The sequence below is a fragment of the Schistocerca americana genome, chromosome 4 (assembly GCF_021461395.2).
Source record: "Schistocerca americana isolate TAMUIC-IGC-003095 chromosome 4, iqSchAmer2.1, whole genome shotgun sequence".
In the NCBI taxonomy this organism is placed as follows: domain Eukaryota; kingdom Metazoa; phylum Arthropoda; class Insecta; order Orthoptera; family Acrididae; genus Schistocerca; species Schistocerca americana.
The window spans coordinates 496,803,300-496,827,794 of NC_060122.1; the positions used below are offsets into that span (position 1 = coordinate 496,803,300).

The window sequence follows — 24,495 nt, forward strand, 5'->3', positions numbered from 1 at the left end:
AGCCCTATAATAAGTGTTTCATATATTCTCCTACTTCATTTTGAACTGACAGCATTCTCTTTACATGCAACACGGTCTTGTTCTGAAACTGCAAAAATTACTCTGAAAAAATAAGCTTTATTAAAATCGAAACGTATTTCAAGGTGCATCATGATCATAGACCTAGGAGTGTATGTTCTATTCAAATTTAAAAAGATTTCAATTACAAAAATCTTGTCAATATGTATTTAATAGCCTGTGTGTTACATCTTTGATCTACTACATACCAATCATCAGCAAGTGAAGTCAAATTAGGAAGAAGTATTATCGAAAACCAGTTACAAGCTAAAAATATTTTGAAGTAGAAGCTGTTGGCAAATAACAAAAATTTCAATTTCCAAGACAAGAAAAATTACTGAGACATTAAAGAAGCCCAGATTGTTTGCAAAATATCATGTGTTCCATGGTAGATGACCTTCTTACATTTCAGGGTGCAAGATAGTGCATAACTGACAAAGCATGACTTATTTGTCCACCATGTACATAACTAGTTTTAAAAATATACTGCATTTTAGTCCCAAAAACTTCTGCAAGTGAAGAATTAATAGTATCCTCCAAATAGCTTTAATATATTATGCAGCACTTATGTAACCACTATAAAAGGAAAAGGATAGATTGTTACTTACCATAAAGATGACATATTGAGTTGCAAACAGACACAATGACAAGACTGTTACATATTTAGCTTTCAGCCAAAGCTTTCTTCAGAAGAAAAAACACAAACACATTCATTCACACAAGCAAGCACACCTCATGCCCTCATGTCTACCACTTCTGGCAGCTCAGACCAGAATGTAACTGTCACACTGAATGAAAGCAGCAATCTGGAGGGGGTGGGGAAAGAGAAGAGAGCAGGGTATGGGTGGGGGGAGAGAAAAGTGTCAGGAGCCTGTGGTGGGGCAGGGAGGGAGGGGGAGGGGGGGGGAGGACAATGGGGAGTAGAAAATGAGAAGAAGTCAGGTGGGTACATTGGCAGTGATCGGTGAACACTGAAGGTCTTGGAACATGTGTAGGGAGGAGGTGATAGGACAGAGGGGTTAGAAACTTCTGGGTGGAAGGTGTGGGGACAGCAGGTTACTGTAGGTTGAGGTTGGGATAATTTTGGGAAAGGAGATATTGTTTTAAGGATAACTCCCATCTGTGCAGTTCGGAAAAGCTGATGGTGGAGAGGAGGATCCAGATAGCCTAGGCTGAATCAAGCACATTATGTTCAGTTGCATGTTGTGCCACATGGTGATCTACTTTGCTCTTGGCCATGGTTTCGCAGTGGCCATTTATCCTGGTGGACAGCTAGTTGGTAGTCACACCAATGTAAAAGCTGTGCAATGCTTGTAGGGGAGCTGATGTAATGACATGGCTGCTTTCACAGTTAGCCCAGCCTGTAATGGGGAAGGATGAGCCTGTGACAGGACTGGAATAGGACGTGATGGATAGGTGGATTTGGCAGGTCTTGCATCTGGGTGGGATTTGGAGTGGCATAGGGATGGACCAGGATGTTGTGGAGGTTGTGTTGGCAACTGAACACCACTTTAGGAGAGTTGGGAATGATCTTGGATCTTGGGTAAGATGTCCCTCATTTCAATTATTTGATTACCTATATCATCATGATAATTTCCATTACCTAGACCTTTTAATTACTTAGACTTCTAGTTAAAGTAAGTGCATCATTGTAATTAGGGAGCTAAACATAAGAAATTGAGTTATATGCTTAAATGAGACTTTGTATATATACAGGGCTATTACAAATGATTGAAGCAATTTCATAAATTCACTGTAGCTCCATTCATTAACATATGGTCATTACACACTACAGATACGTAGAGAAACTCATAAAGTTTAGTTCGGCTGAAGCCGCACTTCAGGTTTCTGCCGCCAGAGCGCTCGAGAGCGCAGTGAGACAAAATGGCGACAGGAGCCGAGAAAGCGTATGTCGTGCTTGAAATGCACTCACATCAGTCAGTCATAACAGTGCAACCACACTTCAGGACAAAGTTCAACAAAGATCCACCAACTGCTAACTCCATTCGGCGATGGTATGCACAGTTTAAAGCTTCTGGATGCCTCTGTAAGGGGAAATCAACGGGTCGGCCTGCAGTGAGTGAAGAAACGGTTGAACGCGTGCGGGCAAGTTTCACACATAGCCCGCGGAAGTCAACGAATAAAGCAAGCAGGGAGCTAAACGTACCACAGGCGACAGTTTGGAAGATCTTACAGAAAAGGCTAAAGTAGAAGCCTTACTGTTTACAATTGTTACAAGCCCTGATGCCCGATGACAAAGTCAAACGCTTTGAATTTTCGGCGCGGTTGCAACAGCTCATGGAAGAGCATGCGTTCAGTGTGAAACTTGTTTTCAGTGATGAAGCAACATTTTTTCTTAATGGAGAAGTGAACAGACACAATGTGCGGATCTGGGCGGTAGAGAATCCTCACGCATTCATGCAGCAAATTCGCAATTCACCAAAAGTTAACGTGTTTTGTGCAATCTCACGGTTTAAAGTTTACGGCCCCTTTTTCTTCTGCGAAAAAAACGTTACAGGACACGTTTATCTGGACATGCTGAAAAATTGGCTCATGCCGCAACTGGAGACCGACAGCGCCAACTTCATCTTTCAACAGGATGGTGCTCCACCACACTTCCATCATGATGTTCGGCATTTCTTAAACAGGAGATTGGAAAACCGATGGATCGGTCGTGGTGGAGATCATGATCAGCAATTCATGTCATGGCCTCCACGCTCTCCCGACTTAACCCCATGCGATTTCTTTCTGTGGGGTTATGTGAAAGATTCAGTGTTTAAATCTCCTCTACCAAGAAACATGCCAGAACTGCGAGCTCGCATCAACGATGCTTTCGAACTCATTGATGGGGACATGCTGCGCCGAGTGTGGGAGGAACTTGATTATCGACTTGATGTCTGCTGAATCACTAAAGGGGCACATATCGAACATTTGTGAATGCCTAAAAAAACTTTTTGAGTTTTTGCATGTGTGTGCAAAGCATTGTGGAAATATCTCAAATAATAAAGTTATTGTAGAGCTGTGAAATCGCTTCAATCATTTGTAATAACCCTGTATTAATTTTACACATTCCTGCACAGAGTACCTATTATGTGTGCAGTTATATTAGATATAGAATGAAAAAAATAGATATTCTGGGGAGCAGGAGACACAGCAGCTTAAATTCCAGCTTGCTATGTTTCACAGTATCCACTATGTCTGCCTGGCAGAGGGTCACATCTTGACATACCGAGAGAGCTCTGCCAGCAGTGATTGAGCACACTGGATCTATCTGGCTGCAAATTGTGGCTCATGTCAGCACAAATTACACCTGATGCCTGGGTTCAGAGGCCATCCTACATTCTTACCGGCCATCTGGCAGCTTTGGTGAAGACAGTTAGCCTCGCTTGCAGGGTACAAGCAGAGCTAACATTTTGCAGCATTATTCCCAAAACTAGTCATGATCCTCTGGTTTGGAGCTGAGTGAAAGGCTCCAACTAGGGTCTCAGACAATTCTGTGATGACCTTTGATGCAGATATGTTGACTTCCACTAATGGATTGAGAATTGTAGGAGCCCCTTAATAGATCAGGCGTGCACTGCATGCAGGAAGCAGTTAGTAGGGCAGCAGAGTATGTCTGATATGTACATCTGGCTATTTTAGAATAGAGGAATCCCTCTGCAGGCCCAATAAGATATATTCTGAATTTAGACAGGAAAGAATGCTATCCTCATTAATTAAAGAGAGTAACATTGTTCATGGCAGATCAGAGAAAGAAAATGTTAATCTAGTATTAGTTAACTGCAGGAGCATCTGTGCAAGTATCCCAGAACTAGTCTTGCTAATAAATGGTAATAATGCCCCCATAATACTTGGGACAGAAAGTTGGCTGAAACCAGATATTAGTAGCAATAAATTCTAAACTCCGAGTAGAATATATATTGCAGAAAAATGCAGCCATGTTTCTAGTGATAAAAAATATGGTAATATCTAGTGAGATTAGCACAGATTCCCAATGTGTAAAGTGAGTATTAAACGTAATTCAAACATGGTCGGTCAATGCCTTAATAAACCACTTGTCTCTTGAGCAGTAGTGCCAGAACATTTAGGGGGAACCTGGACAATATTTTACAAAAAATTCTTGGTCATGTTGTAGTGTTAGGTGGAGATGTCAACTTATCACATAAAGACTGGGAGACTCAAGTGATTAGGGTGCCTAGTAGGGAAAGAAACTCTAGTGAAACTGTTTTAAATGCCTTACCTGAAAATCACCTTGAACAGTTAATCAGACAACTGAACTGCGAAGGTAACAGCTCAGATCTGTTGGCGACAAACAGATGAGAACTCAGAATCAGTGACTGTAAGGCCATAAGCATATGGTTTTAAATACGACTACAAAGAAAGGTAGGAAGGTCTCCCTCCTTAGCAACACAATAGGAAACAGATTTCAGATTACCTGAGTGGTCAGCATGAAAATCTCATCCCCAGCACTAAAAATGTTTAGTATCAATGTGTAAAGTTCAAGAGTACTGTTGAACACACTTTAGATAAATATGTGCTGAGAAAAGTTGGGAGGGATAAAGAAGACCTGCTGTGGTTCAACAGTCATATTAGAAAGCTGCTAAAAAAGCAAATAGAGCTTCAATTTAAATGTAGCCAAAGTCTCATAGACACATAAAAACTTAATAACGCCAAAATTTTGTGTAAGGAGAGTCCTGCATGAAGCTTTAAATGAATTTGAAAGTAATATTCTATCTACTGACTTGACAGAAAATTCAAAGCAGTTTTGGTCTTACATTAAGTCAGTAAATGGAACAAAGGCAAATTTGTTCATACTCTCGGATTCATGCACAAAGTTTGTCCAAGAATACAGTTGTCCTGTCAGCTACATCTCATCTTGTTGTTAAAAAATCAGCTGACTACTGGAGTATATAAGTAAGTAAGCTAGTTAGTTAGTTACATGCTCCATGAATCATTTGAATGATTCTTGTATCAAAACAATGTGGAATGATTTTGCAACGGTTTATTCAGTGTAGTCTTGGTTAATGTGAATAGAGCTATGTGATAGCAGGCAGATCTACGTGGCATGCATGTGGTTGTGCTGTGCAGGGGATAACATGAATTAACTTTGCATACCATAGCAGAAGTTGCCAAATATGACCAATGCTGCCTTGTCTTATAACACATTTGAGTCAGTTCTTGTCAACAACCATGCAAGTGTGCAGGTGAGTGTGAGTGCACGACAATATAGCCACAGACGTTAGCTCACTCATCTGCCAGACACCTGCGTACACTTGCACATAAGCTGCAAATTTCCTGTGCGCACATAAACATTGCATTTCCCTTACCACTGGAATTGTGCAAATTTTACTCAAATTATTATTCTTGAATAACCAAAAATAGTTATTCAGAACATTTATTCATCATACATGAATAAAAAGTGTCAACAATAACACAAATTTGAAATCAAATATTGCTTGAATTCTTTGTCACTTAATAAACAGATGTACTTTTCCTTGCTTTTAAATTAGTTTCCAACACAACTCTTCCTTCAATCTTCCCATCATTAAGTTTACTTAATCTTTGAAGATTTGTCACATATTTTTCAAATGCAAAGAGGATGTTGGTGTATTATATCTCCTGCAGTCATTCTTATTTAAAGATAATATGTAAGATTTTCAAGTCACAAAAGTTGGGAATCATCAATTCTACTATAGTTTCTGGCAAGTATATTTATTTATTCAGTCATCTACCTTTAAGTATTTGCATGCAATTGATGCCATCATGAGTAATGTACAAGATGTTTTATAAAGTATTATTGACATATTAGGAAACATACTTATGTACACTACGCCACCATACTACACATAACTGAAGTACATACATCATAAAACAACATCAGTTATATACAAAGATTGCTTCACATGGGAGGGATAAAGAAGATCTGCTGTGGTTCAACAGTCATATTACAAAGGTTGTATACAAAGAATACGGCTCTAAACATTATTACGTTGCTTATTGAGGTTCACACAGTAAAAGAAATATGGCACACAAAAATTTCCCAGTGTGGTTAATAGTAAAACATTTGTTAGCATTATTTAGTTACTTGTATATTCATTATGTACATAAGAAAAATACCAGAAGGGATAAAAATGCATAAAAAGAAGTTACAAGCTAACACTATTATGAATTATTTAGTAAAGCAGGTCAACTTTTCAACAGTTTTAAAATTCTTTAAAATTTCCGAAATGAAGCCTGAGTATCACCAGCATGCATTTCAATTTATTACTTATTTAGTAGTAATTCTACTCATAACACATTTTGCAGACAGTATCCACATATAATACTGAATGTACCCGCAAAATTATAGCACTGTACGACACACAGTTCATAATTCAGGAGATATGGCACCTACAGTTATGGGTTATAGCCTGAGTGAGGCTCAGGGCTCATCTTGAAAGTGTCAAGAGGATAAAATATGTTCCCTTTCAGCCATTTTTGAGTGAAATAAGAAAATCAGCATGCACCTGCACAAGCAATGTGCTGAAAAGCCTTAGCCTCTTCCGTATTTGCATTTTTTTAAAGTCAAGTAGAAGGTAAGTCTGTCTTTAATGTTTGATGATTATTATCATTATGAACCAACTGCCTAAGGATTTTTTTAAGTAACAAAGGCAGCTGCATCTAAAAAGAGATGAGACTGTCATTATCAGTAATTCTTTAGTCTCCCTGGATGTTACTTTTTGTAATTTGGTCTGCCAAATAAAAAATTTTCCTAGCTCCTGGAGAATTACTCCATTGAAGAAAGTCATATCTTTGTTGGCAATGACATAAGGCACAATAGGAGTTATTAACCTCTTTTTAAGAAAATGACATGTGTAATGTTTGGGGAAAACATTTGAGATCTGTAGTCTATGTGACTCGAAATCAACACTGCACAAACTGAAAAAAATAAGGCTGCAAGAAGTATCTACATTCTTTTCATAGTTAATACCTAACTCATTGGCTTCAAACAACATTTCAAATAACCTGAGATAATCTTTACTTTGTGTCTTTAATTTATTTATGTCCTTTCCAGAATTTATGAAAGCAGTATCATCTGCATAAAGCAGGCATGTTGCTGCACAGGTGATTTATTAATACACTCCTGGAAATTGAAATAAGAACACCATGAATTCATTGTCCCAGGAAGGGGAAACTTTATTGACACATTCCTGGGGTCAGATACATCACATGATCACACTGACAGAACCACAGGCACATAGACACAGGCAACAGAGCATGCACAATGTCGGCACTAGTACAGTGTATATCCACCTTTCGCAGCAATGCAGGCTGCTATTCTTCCATGGAGACGATCGTAGAGATGTTGGATGTAGTCCTGTGGAACGGCTTGCCATGCCATTTCCACCTGGCGCCTCAGTTGGACCAGCGTTCGTGCTGGACGTGCAGACCGCGTGAGACGACGCTTCATCCAGTCCCAAACATGCTCAATGGGGGACAGATCCAGAGATCTTGCTGGCCAGGGTAGTTGACTTACACCTTCTAGAGCACGTTGGGTGGCACGGGATACATGCGGACGTGCATTGTCCTGTTGGAACAGCAAGTTCCCTTGCTGGTCTAGGAATGGTAGAACGATGGATTCGATGACGGTTTGGATGTACCGTGCACTATTCAGTGTCCCCTCGATGATCACCAGTGGTGTACGGCCAGTGTAGGAGATCGCTCCCCACACCATGATGCCGGGTGTTGGTCCTGTGTGCCTCAGTCGTATGCAGTCCTGATTGTGGCGCTCACCTGCACGGCGCCAAACACGCATACGACCATCATTGGCACCAAGGCAGAAGCGACTCGAATCGCTGAAGACGACACGTCTCCATTCGTCCCTCCATTCACGCCTGTCGCGACACCACTGGAGGCGGGCTGCACGATGTTGGGGCGTGAGCGGAAGACGGCCTAACGGTGTGCGGGACCGTAGCCCAGCTTCATGGAGACGGTTGCGAATGGTCCTCGCCGATACCCCAGGAGCAACAGTGTCCCTAATTTGCTGGGAAGTGGTGGTGCGGTCCCCTACGGCACTGCGTAGGATCCTACGGTCTTGGCGTGCATCCGTGCGTCGCTGCGGTCCGGTCCCAGGTCGACGGGCACGTGCACCTTCCGCCGACCACTGGCGACAACATCGATGTACTGTGGAGACCTCATGCCACACGTGTTGAGCAATTCGGCGGCACGTCCACCCGGCCTCCCACATGCCCACTATACGCCCTCGCTCAAAGTCCGTCAACTGCACATACGGTTCACGTCCACGCTGTCGCGGCATGCTACCAGTGTTAAAGACTGCGATGGAGCTCCGTATGCCACGGCAAACTGGCTGACACTGACGGCGGCGGTGCACAAATGCTGCGCAGCTAGCGCCATTCGATGGCCAACACCACGGTTCCTGGTGTGTCCGCTGTGCCGTGCGTGTGATCATTGCTTGTACAGCCCTCTTGCAGTGTCCGGAGCAAGTATGGTGGGTCTGACACACCGGTGTCAATGTGTTCTTTTTTCCACTTCCAGGAGTGTATTATAAACAGTAGTGGTCCAAGCACTGATCTTTCAGGTACACCTCTAGTAACACTCAGGGACTATGATTTTTAATAATTGCACGCTACAATTTGTTTCCTGTTACTAAAATAGTATTTAATGAGAGTGAGTTTCAGATCCCTAATGCCATAACACCATAGTTTCTCCAGTATTATTCTGTGGTTTACAAAGTCAAATGCCTTGATCATGTCCACTTGCATGACTCTAGCAAACAGTTTGGATTCAAAAGAGTGCTGTACAAAAGAAATTTTAAATGGGTTTAACTGTTGATAACTTGCAACTCAAAACAATACCGTCGATTAGCCAGTACATTGTGTTTTGAGAAATGTATGCAAATTTGGTTTTGTGTACTATATTTGATTATTTTGGAGAAAACAGGTACCATAAAAATTGAACAGTAATTTTAGTGCAAGATTTATAACCATTTTTGTAACATGGAATGACTACTTTCTTAATTAGGCATTCCGGAAGAACACCACTAATAAACATCTAGTTTATATATGCACAGAGAAGTAATTAATATCAAGTCCATGTATCTCTAATCACTAATCTGGAGCCATTTAATTTGCTGTTGATTTAATTTCATCACATACTTCCACTTTTATCCAATTGCAAGTTGGTAAGCAGAATGTGAATTAGATTTCAGCACAGGTGTCAAGCTCTTCTTATGAGGATGTGAGGGTTTAGAGTTTGCACCATTGATAAAAAAGAGTTTAATCATCTGGAGTGATAACAACATGAGTTATAACTTTATTATTACTACTTTGTTGTGATTTCCCATTAGTTTCACCTACCAAACCATGTTCAAAATAAATTTTCTTATTACAGCGTAGTGTCATTTGAAACTCATGACCCAATTTCTTTGGCTATTGTATAGTTTGTTGAAGGCTCCTATTGGTGATGGACAGCAATAACAGTGAACTATTTGCTTTTAAATTGTGGTTAAGGCATTGGTGCAATCATTATAGCTGGTGTAGAAATACAAAAAAAGTCCTCCAATTGTCCCTTGACATTGTGTCGATAAAGTTTCTAGTGTGGTTCAATATTATGAACTCTTTTATGTACTCAAACCTAATGTCTATTCTGAAATGTTTCAGTCTCAAAGTTCTAAGTAACTGCATGTAGGAACAGAAAACTATTTTAAAGGAAAGCTTACTCAGAGTTAGTCCCAAAACACTTTCTGGTGACTCTAGATGTCCAGCACAATTCTACAAACATCTTAGAAGACTTCGGATTTAAAATCTGTTGACATCAGTTATTGGCATCCACTGAGTTCTTCCTTTGTTCCCTGAGTTTTTAGCACTACAAACACAAACTAATTGCATAATTATATAAACAAGTCGCCCATATCCAATAGTTTTAGCAGTCTTGGCGCAATGGAGGAAGGTGTTGCAGATTAAGAGTTACTGTTGGCTGCAGTCACATCTTTGGCTATTTACACAGAGTGCTTCTGCTTGTTAACAGTGGGAGGAGGGATGTATTGGCAAGCGTGGAGTTAGCTGAATTAAGCCGCACTCACTAGTGTAACTTAGGGGGTGAAATTCATACAGGGACTTCTGGTAACATGACCTTAGTTTGCTGCGAGGCTGCTTGGATGATTTAAAGTCTTCCATATTTATTTTTGTTTCATGAAATCTTTGAGGTTTGCCGATGACAATGTAATTCTGTCAGAGACAGCAAAGGACCTGGAAGAGCAGCTGAACGGAATGGACAGTGTCTTGAAAGGAGGGTATAAGAATAATAGAATGTAGTTGAATTAAACTGGGTGACGCTGGCGGAATTAGGTTAGGAAATTACACACGCAAAGTAGTAGACGAGTTTTGCTATTTGGGGAGCAAAATAACTGATGATGGTCGAAGTAGAGAGAATATAAAAAATAGACTGGCAATGGCAAGGAAAGTGTTTCTTAAGAAGAGAAATTTGTTAAGTATAGATTTAAGTGTCAGGAAGTATTTTTGGAAAGTATTTGTATGGAGTGAAGTCATGTATGGAAGTGAAACATGGACGATAAATGTTTAGAAAAGAAGAGAATAGAAGCTTTCGAAATGTGGTGCTACAGAAGAATGCAGAAGATTAGATAAGTAGATCATGTAACTAATGAGGAGGTACCAAATAAAATTGGGGAGAAGAGGAATTTGTGGCACAACTTGACTAGAAGAAGGGGTTGGTTGGTAGGACATGTTCTGAGGCATCAAGGGACCACCAATTTAGTATTGGAGGGCAGTGTGGGGGGTAAGAATCATAGAGGGAGACCAAGAAATGAATACACTAAGCAGATTAGGAAGGATGTAGGTTGCAGTAGGTACTTGGAGATGAAGAAGCTTGCACAGGATAGAGTAGCATGGAGAGCTGCATCAAATCAGTCTCTCAACTGAAGATCACAACAACAGCAGCAACAATTAACAGAAGCTGGTCTCATCAGATTGTGCTTCTGATTATGACTTCTTCTGGGTACTGCGCTCTTTGAATTGCAATGTAAATATGTTTTTCCTCACATCTGTTATACTGAGTGGAGTAAATGATTGCACATTTGTTTTTGTTTAATATAAAACAGCAGTTGGTTTGATCACATGGTGTCCTGTGGACTCAGGTATCTTTGTTCCTGCTTACAAAATTGCTTTATTTAAATGCATTGTAAGTGTGTTGTTTGTGTTACTTTTTTATTTTTGTTCACATCCATTTTTCATGGTTCCTCTCAGTTAATGGACAACTCCATATTAGCAGATTGTGGCAGGAATGGTATTCAGCTTTATAACATCTTGACACATAATGAATATGTAATTCTCCTTTAAATGTTGTGGCTTCTTGTCACTGAGTATGCTCTATAGTCATAGTGATACTACAAATCACATTTTTCAGCAGAAATCAATGTACTAAAATCATCCTCCCACTCAATTGAAAATTTAAAAGCACACTTTCAGCACTACTAGTGAATTCTATACAACTGGTGTTTCCTAAATGCAGTTGCATTCAGTACAGTGGAAGTATGTTCAGTTTAACATACAATCCGATATACAAATAAGCACTTCAACTTAGAATATTTTGCTGTCTGATGGTACCTGGTACAACAACTACATACTCTGTCACTAAGACTACAAAGCATACTAGTACTCTGTGCAAAAACCAACACTATTCAATGCTGAGTTACATACTCATTCCATGACAAGATTTAATAAAGTTGAATACCATTTCTATCAAAAGATGTTAACATGGATTTCTCCATTAAATGCATAATGTATGAAAAATTGATTGAATAAAAATAAAGTGGAATATGAGCAATATACTTATAACACAATTAAATCGAGCAGTTAACACAGAGATTTTTAAAATGTATATGAGTTCACAGAACAACATGTGATTAACCAGCTTCTGTTTTATATAAAATAAAATAAGTATGGAATTATTTACTCAACCCAATATTATGGATGAAGCAAAAATTGGCCAGAATGTGAGCAACATATTTACACTGCAATTCAAAAAGTGAAATACACAAAATACATGGTAATCAGGAACACATTATGATGAAAGCAGCTTCTATGTCACATCACATGATTTTTTAGATTTTGACATGAGCTAAAGCACAATTGTTTCCCTTCATAACAGCCCTAAAGTCAAACTGTAATATTGGGTTTTACAAATAAATAATTTTGCAGCCAAAAAGTGATAACAATGCCATTCACACAATTTTACATGACTGTAAACTCTAGCTATGAGAAGTTAATCTTAGTTTTTGATTGAGATTTCTCCAGCATACAGAGTCACTCAAAAAGATCAAGACACATTCAAGTGATTGTAAAAAATGTTTGTATTGAGATTAGGTACTGTATGTTTATATTTAGGGAAACAACGACTGAAGAAGTTCTTTGTGCCATGTTCACAAATCTTCAGTGAGTAAACCAGAACCTGCATGGTACACATCCGCTCTACAGTCCAGTTCTGCTCACACTCACCCTACTGTATGTATGAGAATCAGCCACAGCTGTCCTGATAGATCCTCATAAGTGAGCACTGTTGTGGGAAAGTGGAAGTGTGGAAACAGAGTCTTTTATGTAACCTCACCATGCCAGCAATGAGAGATTGCCATCTGATGCACGATAAAGCCAGCACCCTAATGGTCTGCATCTGAGAATGCTTGGACATAGCTAGGAAGTGCAATGGAGCACCATCCTTTTGAAAGAATGAAATGATCTCGGTAGTCTTGCAATTTCAGCGTTAATTGCACAAAACATCTTCTCCGTTGGACTGGTAGCCATATTGCTGGAGATCAATGTAGCAAAAAACTACTTCCCAAGCAGCTGTTTCCATACATACCTGTGTAATCATGAAGTACCTAATCTCAATGCAAACATGTCTTACTATCACTTGAAAGTGTTTATACCATTTTGAATAACCCTGTATTATTTTGTGGTCACAAAAATTTTTTGTTTGCAGGCATGGATTTTCATGCCATTTTTTCTCATTTTCAGAGTTCACTGCCATACCATTTGGAGCACTGGCTTCATTCTCTGCTTCCATATCATAACCTGGGATTCACACTTCTTACGCAGGGGATACACAAAAGAAACCGAATTAATTTTTTTAACTTATTTATTCACATTTTAAGCACAAGACTTCAGTCCCCTTCAAAGTACTCTTCACTTGCATTAATATACTTGTCTAATCTTTTATTCCAGGTAATGGTATAATACACTAATCTGTACTAATCAATTTTTGTTTTCATTCCAGGCAATACGTGCTGTTCTCGGGGTTTTTGGCATGATAATGCTGTTAGTGGTAGTATTATTTATATTCTTTTTTATTCATGCTATTATTGAAACACCCTGTAAACTTTTTATTGTACCAGAATTATGACACAATAACATCAGATTTCCAGGCAGAAATCTTGCACTGGCCAACAAACACTGCCAAATTCAACAAAGTCAAGTCTGTGATAATATATTATTTACACTGCCTCATATATCACCCCAAGTGATTCACTTACATGATACTATTGTTCATGCGCAACACATTCCCAACACAAAAAGCTCAGAATACTGCTCATTTACACAGTGTGTATTTATAGCAACATTTTCTTAATATTGTATATGTTTGATGCTTTTTGTTAAATTTGTGGTAAATACATTGTTATTACTGTAATAAATCAATTCACCAAAAATACCATTACTAAAATAATAAAGATTTTGGAAAAAAAGACATTCTGTTTAAGAAGATGGTGGCTTTGTTTATTTTTGACACAATCACATTTTATAACACAAACATAATCGTATTCATCCCATGATGGCAATGTTCTGATGCTAAAAAAGAAAAAATAAAAAGCTTATAGTAAGACCTTAAAACAAGTAAAAATATTTTCACTAGGTCTACTTGTGAGTTGAGTAAAGTTCTATTAAAATACATGTTGTTCATAACCATGGATGGCATTGGGTGAACAAATATTCGTGAGTTGGCATACTAAACATAGTATCAAAAAATGAGGGAATTATAGACACAACTACGTATACTTTTATTTCCCTACTCTTCGTCCTAGATGCATGCATCCTGTGTGAGACAACCTTTACTTATGAAGACCATAAAATATGACAAATTTACAATAATATTTCTATCAATTATTCATAAAATATAAAAATAGGCTACAGATTGTTAAAGCAGTAAAACCATATTCAAAACAGAGTAAAGTCTTTACAATAAAAGGACCAAAGGAGTAATCCTTGTGGTAGATATGTCAAAGGGTTGATGGCATTACACTTCAAGCTACTAGAAGTTTACACTACTGTCTATCAGAAGAGACAACATGGACCAGATAACAAGGGTGGCTTTCTGCTGTAGCTCACTTGCACTCCTCTTCTAGCTGGGTGAAGCATAGCAAATATCTATATTAACCAGTTAGAAAAGACCTTTTTGAAGGTTCCTTCAGACATTATTAGCAACACAGTATAGATAAAAGGTACATTGATGACTCAGTCATTCAGCACAGAGGGAAAAGAATGCAAATACAGAAGTTGGCTAGAAAAAGTCAAATGATCGTGTGGCATTGATGGCTGGGAGGCCCCGTCTGGGGAAGCTCGGCCACCAGGTTGCAAGTCTTATTTCAGGTAACGCCATATTGGATGACTTGCACATCAAGATGAAATGATGATGAAGACAACACAACATCCAGTACACAAGTCGAGAAAAGTCTCCAACCTGGCGAGAATCGAACCCGGACCCACAGCATGGTAGGCAAACATGTTACCATCCAGCTAAGCAGGTGGAGAGTCAGCTAGAAAGTTGAGCAGCATGCATTCCAAAATCAAATTCACAACAGAATCTAAAATAAACAGAAAGATAAAACATTTTTTTTTTAAATTTCACCATTTCAACCAAAAACAACAGACATGCATTTCAAATATATAGAAAACCACCATGTATGGATGTGTTTAACAATCTCTACTCTATTCATCCTCTATATCAGAAACAAGCATACTTTTACCCTATGGTGCATACTGTAGAGTAAATCAATGACAGTAATAAATGTCTGAAAATATAATAAGCAAGGGTGGACAAAAATATGGTAACACCAAAAACATAACGCATTACAATGACCGATATGTTGTTGAAAAAGTGCTGGTTTTCAAAACAGCTTCAGTCATCTCCAAACAGATAAATACAGGTACTGTATGGTTTTCAAGATAATCTTATACCATTCTTCCTGCAAAATAATGGCAAGTTCAGTAATGATGATGGACCTGAATACTTACTTCTGAGTAACTAATGTGAACAACTTGCAGCCAGGAGTGCCAGTGAGCTACAGAAGAAAGTTATCCTTGTCATCCAGTCCATATACCCTCCTCTGAACTTACAGGCAGTAGCCTTAAAATTTAGCAGTATGAATTGCAGCACCCTCAGCCATTTGAAATGTGTACCATAAGGATTGCTCCTTTCTAAAGATGTTACTTTGTTATGAATTTGATTTTACTGCTTCAACAACTTGTAGGCTAATTTTATATTTTACAAATAACTGACTAAAATATATTGCAAAGCTCTCATATTTTACAATTTTTGCAAGTAAGTATTGGTTTACAGAGAATGCGTGCAAGTAACACAAAGAATAGGGAAAGAAAAGTATACCTACTTGTATCTATAATTCCCTAATCTTTGGTTTTATTCTTAGTATGACAATGTATGAACATCTGTTCACCAAATTATGTCCATAGGTATGATCCACGGATATTTCTGCAGTACTTAACTCAAAAGTAGACATAGTGAAAATATTTTTACTTGTTTAAAAGTCTAAACAGAAGCTTTTTTACTTTTCCTATTGTACCATTTGAAGATTGCCATTGTGAGCCAAAACTGATTACAATTGCATCATAAAAAGTGATCATGACAACAACAAAATAAAACTTTACAGCAAAGGAAGAATGTAATTATTTATGTCATAAATATACCGTATCTGGATTTCTGAGAGTAAAAATGTATGTGTGTACACAAGTACAAAAATGAGTCATATGTTTGTAACATTGCCACAGATATCAGAAACAATCACCACCAACAGGATAGAGAAAGCATCTAGCAATTTTCTCCAAAGTATACAGATGGAGAATGACAGCCCCGTGAAAAACAGCTACATTTTCCTAATATTGTGGTCTACCTGGACAACATATTTTATGTTTGATCAGCTTAAAAAATAGCCAACAGCTTTAATTATGGATAGTTATTGTTCAATGATCTCATTTAAAAGTGCAGGCAGTCAAATCATTATTTGAGCGAAGCACTGTGAACTGCTGAGCACAAATAATTAAAAACATTATTGCAAATAGTCGCAATAAAATATAACTAGCTCTCATGGCTACATTTCAGATAATTAACTTGCTGATAATCAGTGATCCTGACTGAGGTGTGTAACTCAGATTTGTTGCATTTCCTCCACCACAAACAATATCTGGGTTCATGTAAGTCAAACAATTTGTGTCAAATTAATCAAATGAGTGATGAAGCAGAAACAGTAAAAATACTTTTAAAACTTGTTTATTGCATCACAAATTGACAAAAACAGAGATTGGTTTTGTGCCTAAAACATGAAACAGGTGTGACAGAACCATGACTATTGCCGTTGCTCCTAATATAGCTTCCAACAATAAAAAATTGTATTGTACATTGTTTCAAGCACATTTATTTGAGTTTACAATTAAGATTTCAATACTTTTAGAAAAATGGTTATGGAATTTGGCAATACAAATCATTGCAATGTTTTTGAATTCATTAGCATGTCAAAATAATATAATGTTCATGACAAAATAATGTGAAATATGTGTTCATAATTTTTGGTGATAGTTTTATAGGTACAAAATGGTTTCTGTTCCTAACATAAATCCTGTGACTTAACAGTTAGCTGTAACATAATTATTACTTTGCTACATACTGATTTTGTGAATAATAAATTGGACTTTGTTTACATTGATTTTGACAGTTTTCAGTTCGTGGTTTGATAACTTTACAAATTAATTACAGTGTATCTTAGTTGTTGGTATCAGTACATTTCAAGCTGATTTATTTCAACAATACAGTAATCCAATAATGTTACAATACAAACTCTTTCATTTTTGTAACTTTGCAGCCTAGTATCAGATAGTTTGTTGTCATCAGACTCGTAGTTTTTGTTAAATGTTGTCTTATTACACACAGCATTGCACACAAGACTTATTGCAAAAGAGTGCAAATATGTTCACATGTCAAAATTTTTGATGAGGAAGGTGGAATGACTGTTGAAGAAGCTGGTTCCCCACTTTCCTGCTTTTCTGTCAGAGTTTTTTTTTTTATAGAGAAGCATATTCACCTTTTTGCTGCTCCAACATAAATATTTTTCAGCTGGTTCCCTTCCTCTCCCTGTCACACCAGGATGTGCTGCTAATGTAAAATGAGCTCTATAGGTCAGTAAAGTTTTGACAATATACTTCAACACATTTACTTGCTTTGACAAATGTAAACACAAATAAGTACATATAATATAAGGTTATATAAAATGGTCTCCCATCATTTTACACTACTTTAGACAAAAATCCACAGCATTTTTAGGCTACACCCACAGTACACCAAAAACTTTGGTGTTTTGATTCACAAGCATAAATAATTTCATATGAGAAAACATTTTTTTGTAGATTGCTTATACAGGCAGATGGCACCATCAAACAATTTCCAGGTCAATACAGCCTGTATTGTATGGAGACAGCACATCAAAGCTTCATTGATGAAAAATTGGTGACTAAAAATATAGTTTGGTAACACCAGAACCCTTGCCATGTGCTCACTGTCAGTTAAAACTATGTTTACATCTTAGACCAGATATTATGTACATATATTACATGCATAACTATGGTCACTTTGATCCTCTGGATCCCAGTAATGATACTGGAAAATGTTTCAAGGATCCCAGAGATCATCATCTTAAGAAGGCACAGTGAAAATTGTAGAAGTGAGAATCCCCACAATTGGTACTTTTGGTATGACAAAAAATCATCATTTTTCAATGTTTTCCCAGGAGCCACCTCTGAACAAATGGTGCTCTTATAAGCTGTTTAAGGCCCACCCTATACCACATCTAATACAAAAGAACTAACTAATTTGCTCAATTTGTCTGGACTGGAGAGAGCGTGTAATGTTTAAATTTGACTCTATACTACAGGACAGCTACAGCATGCCTGTTCTTCCAATCACTAGGCCAAGGGTTATCAGAAACATTTCACTCCTTATCTCTCTGATCAATGGAACCTGACATATGACCCCCTGAAAACCACATTGTCACATGCAGCTTTTTGGAATGTATTGGTAGATAATACTAATACTAAATTAAAATTGGAATTATGGGATATGCTGCTATACACACCCAGGGAGGTAAAGTTGAACAAGCCATTCCTGAAACCAATATGAAAACAGACATAACTAGTGCCAACCTAGAAAAACATATAATTCATTCACATCAAGAAAATGTAGAAGAAAATAATAAGGTGTCCAAATTACAATCTGCTATTTTATCTTTAACAGAGGAGTTGCATTCTGAGGTGATTAAGCAGTGTGACTTACTAAGAAATGTAATTAATGTGCAGTTTAGAGATGTAAAAAAGAACCTAAAACAATTAAAGAGTTCATTGAACAGGAATTTACAAAAGTGCACAAGCAAATCTCAGACACAAGAGGCAGATTAAATGTTTTGGATCAGAACAAAGTCTCAGATGTAGCTGCGACTTTGGAGGTGCATGTCAGTGATTTAATTGAGCAAAATGTACAGAAAAATATCATGTCATCTATTGAAGTACCTCATTCCACACTCAAGATCGATGGGATCGGAGGTGAATTGTGAAAGCTCCGGAACAAACTAGTCAAAACCAAGGAGGAGTAAAATAAAAAGGGGTTTAATGAAAATGTTGGATTTCCTATAGAATTAATAGAGGAACTGCATCTTGGAAGTGGGACACACTTATCCAAGCAATTTCCTGAGCACCATGTCCTGTCACTTTCTGGGGCGAGTACCACCACTGGAAGCTGGCATCCCCTGCAGGCATCTTGCTAATCTTCAGCACTGCTGGTTCCAACCTTGAGCAGTCATGACCCACTAATAGGGCCGCATGCCTCTGCATAAGCTTCTGGAGTCAGCACTCCCGGGTGCTAACATCACAGTGCAGTAGCCATCAGCTCACCATGCCATGCAACAACCCTACCACATGCTGCAAGAGGGTGTGGCTGGCACCTCCACTGACTACCAGTGTAGTCAAGTGAGTGCTAATAAGATGTTTCAACTTTTGATGCTGTCTAGTCTACCAGTGGTTTATTCCCATGGACTTACCACACTGCCATGACCCAAACTCAGATACCAAAAGTTGTCATACAACCCTGTACCACTTCAGATGGTATCCTAAGTGCTGGTGTCAACATCAGGGGACCTCAGAATGTCTGGCTCCCAAACACCATGACGTCTTAGCCACAGCTTGCAATTGTCATACAGTGGGATGAGTGAGCAAACTGATTATTCTGCTTGTGTGTGTGTTGAAGAAATGGGATCTAGATGAGACTGCATAGGAAGCTGAAGGTTACGTTAGTCAAACTAATACAGTCAGTAGACATATTAGAGTTTTGTGGGTACTGTAACAAACACTATCTGCAGGTGGTGATGTGTTCTCATTGCAACGTGTAGGGCATAGTGCGCCTTGTACACAATCAGTATTGGTGGAATGTTCCACATGCTGCCATTATGACCACACTGCTAGGCAGTGTACTGAATCTAGGTTTTGTTGATAAGACATAGAGTGAAAGTTGTTGTGTGCTAATTGTAAGTGTGTGAGTAGTGTGAATTGGTACTATGTTGTACCGGATTACACATGGAGGTTAAAGGTTCCACAATGACAGTCTCTAGGAGCCAGGATTTTCAGGATGCAATGCAGTTTTTACTTAATGACGTAGTGCTGTTGGGAGTACACAAGCCAGAGTTATTACAGCAGATTGTGGTTTAGAATGAGCAGTTAGCATTAGTTGATCAGTCTGATTCCCTGAAAGATCTGACTTAGTTAGTTACTCTCATTTCTGGTAAGTCAGCTAAGGATGTAATGTATTTTTTAGATGACCTGGAGTCATCAGCAATGATAGGAGGTTGGCTGGATGTTCAGTTGCTGCACGTAGCCAAATTATGGTTAATTAGGGAGACAAAAGTGTTTGTCAAGTGTACAGAGGGGTTGAGGAATGCAGAGGCATTTAAACAGTTAAAGGTTGGCCTCCTACAGCTGTATAAAAAATAAAAGAGCACAAGAGTTTTTCACAAGCAGATAAGTAGTGTGATAAAGAGAGACAGTGAATCACTAGAAGGTTTCGCAGACAGAACATGTGAGATCAGAGTCCAAAAATGTGAATTGGGGACAATGGCAAGGTGAGTAAGTTTATGTTCCAGGAACCCGAACATAGGGCAATTGACATGATCATGAGTGGCTGGTCATCCAGTATATCTAGATGGGTTCAAATGGGTACCTTGAAAGACATTAAAAATTGCTGTCAGGTAGGCTGCAGCACTTGAGGAAACTGATATAGTTCCAGAGGTGTGGAATGAGTGAGGAGCATTTTCTACTAATGTGAAGTGTTATAAGTGCGAATGATCAGGGCATGTTCAGAGGCAATATAGACAACCTCAATTGGGTAATAATGGGGCAGGTGGAAACCATCAGTGGGATTATAGGAGTATTGGTGGGAACAGACAGGGCAGAACTGGACAAGGATTAAACATAAAACATCTTACATTACATATGAAAAATGTCATTTTGCCCTAGAGGAAATAGGGTACTTAAGGTGTGTGATAAGCAAAGAAGGGATGAGGACAGATCTGAGGTTGGTACAAGCCATAAAGGATTTTCCTGTTGTTAGGATGGGTTAAGATCTACAATTGTTTTTAGGGCTCTCCAATTATTACAAGAAATTTGTAAAAGTTTTCACAAATAGTGCACAGCTACCCACACAACTGTTGAATAAACAAATAAAATTCAAATGGATGAAGGATTGCGATGCCACTTTCAAGATATTAAAGAAGGCTTTGACATCAACTCCAGTGTTGATTTTCCTCGACTGTTAGAAGGAGTTTGTGCTATCGTGTGATGCTTTCAATCAAGCATTAAAGCTTGTTATGAATCAGGTAATGAATGGTGTAGAATGTCCTTTGGTTTACGGTTTGTGACAGTGGATTAAAGTGGGGAAAAAAACTATTCCATGACAGAAAGGGAGATGCTCAGCTTAGTATATGGGAAGTAATTGTAATTCAAAGTAGTGATGGATCATGCAGCTCTGAAGTGGTTATCAGGGTTGAAGGGCCCTTCTAGAAGGCTCATGAGAATGGTGTTGAGGTTGAGTGAATCTGATTATTAATTTATGCATAAGCCAGGTCAAAATCATTGAAATGAAGGTGGGTCAAGCAGAAAGGTAGCAGTAGTGTAGTCACTGAACAGCAAGCAGCACCTACTGCTGATGCTGACAGCAAACTGTACATGATGCAGCCTTAGTTCAGTGTGTGTGACAGCCAATTATGTAAGACAATTAGGTTAGGATCACGTATGATGTTGCCAGCTAAGCTTAGAGAAGAATGGTTAAGGGGAACATGTGACCACATGCTATCTGGGCATGAAGATCAGAGGGCAACAAAACGGAGGGTAGGAGAATCTTTCTCATTGAAAGGAAGGCAGGAAAAAGTGGACATGTTGCCAGCTAAGCTCAAGAAAGAAGTGTCAAGGTAACATATGACCACACCCTATATGGGCAGAGAAATCAAAGGACAGCAAATTGGAGGGTCGCAGAATGGAAAGGAAGGAAGGAAGATGTGGACCAGTATGCAAAGAGTTGTGTACAGTGTGTGCAGAGAATGGATGAGCCATAAGCAAGTATCTTTAAGAGGTTATCAGAAGCAACAAAACCATTTGAAATGATAGGGATGTGTGTTCTACATCTGTTTGACTAGGCTCCAATGGGAAACCATTATGTTTTAACAATTATTGACTACTTTCATGGAAGGTGGAAATAATCAACATCCCAAATCAACAAGCCATGGTTAACAGCTGGTTGCTCATGTTTGATGTACACGGGATGGTATCACAGGCAATGGGACAAATGTCATAACAGACTTGATGAAACTGCTGTGTCATTTGCAACAGGTTTGGAAACTAAGAACTAGTCCATTGCATCTGCAACCTAATGGCAGAACAGAACATGTGCATCATACTTTTGGTAAGATGGTGAATTGCTATATAGATTCTCACCACAATGACTGGGATATGTACTTATCATTTGTTGTGGCAGCTTACAGCTTGAAGGTTCACACTGGTACAGGTCTATCGCTTTATGAGATGGTGTATAGGTAAAAGATGCCCTCAACATTTGAAGTGATCAGACCAAAGATTGGTAAGGATAAGAAACCAAATCGCAGTTTTGCCAGGATGTAAGGGAGGTATGGAAGTGAGTGTAGAAACTGAATCCTAAAGCCTTGGAATGGCAAGAGGAAGTGAGAAGGTGCACAGGAAAGTTACCACTGTATACAGTAGGGCAAAAGGTAATGTTGTGAAGCCCTTTTACTCCTATGGGAAAAACAAGAAAGTTCACGACATGGTACTAGAAACCATACTAGATGATAGAGACAACAGCACCAGTAAACATCAAGCTTCAATTGTCAACTAGAACAGTGATAGTTCATGTTGGACATCCATAACCATTTCAATGTGCTTCATCTTAATTGCCACTCAGATCAATATTCATGGAGTAGAGAAAGGGCAAAGAATGTGACAAAAAGGGTGAGCAAGAAGCTGTCAGGCAACCTGTGCAGGAAGTACTGTACAGATTAAGGCCAAGGAAATGAGGAGTGATGATGTGGATATTTTGTGTTGTGTTGTAGTATAATAATGGAGTTAGGTAGCATTAATGTCTGGATGGTGTAATTTTTGGAGACTGCAAAAAGTAATGAAGAGAGTACATGCAATGTATTTTTGTTTTCTGTGGGATTTATAATTTTTTCCAGGGTGTGTTATTAATGTAGGTGTACGGATTGCAGGAAGAACGATTGACTGAATGCCCCTGTGTGTGCAGTAGTTGTTCTAATCTTATCCTCACTATCCCTATGATAATATGTAGATGATTATAGTACATTCCTAGAATAATCAGTTAAAGCCAGTTCTTGAAACTTTGTTAATAGACAAAGTCTACGAGTGATTTGTAAGCAATCTCCTTAGTAGACTGATTTTACTTCCTCAGTTCTCTACCAATAAAGCGAAGTCTACCATCTGCTTTAACCATGACTGAGCCTACGTTGTCATTGTATTTCATATCCCTACTGAAGTGATATCAGGTGTTCCCCAGGGAAGCGTCCAGGGACCTCTGCTGTTCCTGATCTATATAAATGACCTGGGTGACAATCTGAGCAGTTCTCTTAGGTCGTTCGCAGATGATGCTGTAATTTACCGTCTAGTAAGGTCATCCGAAGACCAGTATCAGTTGCAAAGCAATTTAGAAAAGATTGCTGCATGGTGTGGCAGGTGGCAGTTGACGCTAAATAACGAAAAGTGTGAAGTGATCCACATGAGTTCCAAAAGAAATCCATTGGAATTCGATTACTCGATAAATAGTACAATTCTCAAGGCTGGGTGTTAAAATTACAAACAACTTCAGTGGTAAAGACCACATAGATAATATTGTGGGGAAGGCGAGCCAAAGGTTGCGTTTCATTGGCAGGACACTTAGAAGATGCAACAAGTCCACTAAAGAGACAGCTTACACTACACTCGTTTGTCCTCTGTTAGAATATTGCTGCGCGGTGTGGGATCCTTACCAGGTGGGATTGACGGAGGACATCGAAAGGGTGCAAAAAAGGGCAGCTCATTTTGTATTATCACGTAATAGGGGAGAGAGTGTGGCAGATATGATACGCGAATTGGGATGGAAGTCATTGCAGCAAAGACGTTTTTCGTCGCGGTGAGACCTATTTACGAAATTTCAGTCACCAACTTTCTCTTCTGAATGCGAAAATATTTTGTTGAGACCAACCTACATAGGTAGGAATGATCATCAAAATAAAATAAGAGAAATCAGAGCTCGAACAGAAAGGTTTAGGTGTTTGTTTTTGCCGCGTGCTGTTCGGGAGTGGAATGGTAGAGAGATAGTATGATTGTGGTTCAATGAACCCTCTGCCAAGCACTTAAATGTGAATTGCAGAGTAGTCATGTAGATGTAGATGTAGATGTAGATGTAGAGTGTTATATCAGGTATCCGCATGAGTTGGCCGATTCTAACAGTGGTTCATCGATACTACAGTCATACGATACAATGCTTTTTCATTTTATGAAGTGCACAGTTTTACATTTCTAAATATTTAGAGCAAGTTGCCAA

The 24,495-nt window shown here is 38.6% G+C and overlaps 1 protein-coding gene across 1 annotated transcript in view; it reads left to right on the forward strand.

Moving 5' to 3' along the window:
• The window catches only part of LOC124612684 (kynurenine 3-monooxygenase-like), a 189,175-nt gene extending 175,379 nt beyond the window's left edge, over positions 1-13,796 (forward strand). Inside the window, exon 11 of the mRNA XM_047141019.1 lies at positions 13,345-13,796. Within this exon, the coding sequence (XP_046996975.1) occupies positions 13,345-13,470 (126 nt within the window). The 3' untranslated portion in view covers positions 13,471-13,796. The remainder of the gene's footprint in view (positions 1-13,344) is intronic.
• The last annotated feature ends 10,699 nt before the right edge of the window (positions 13,797-24,495 follow it).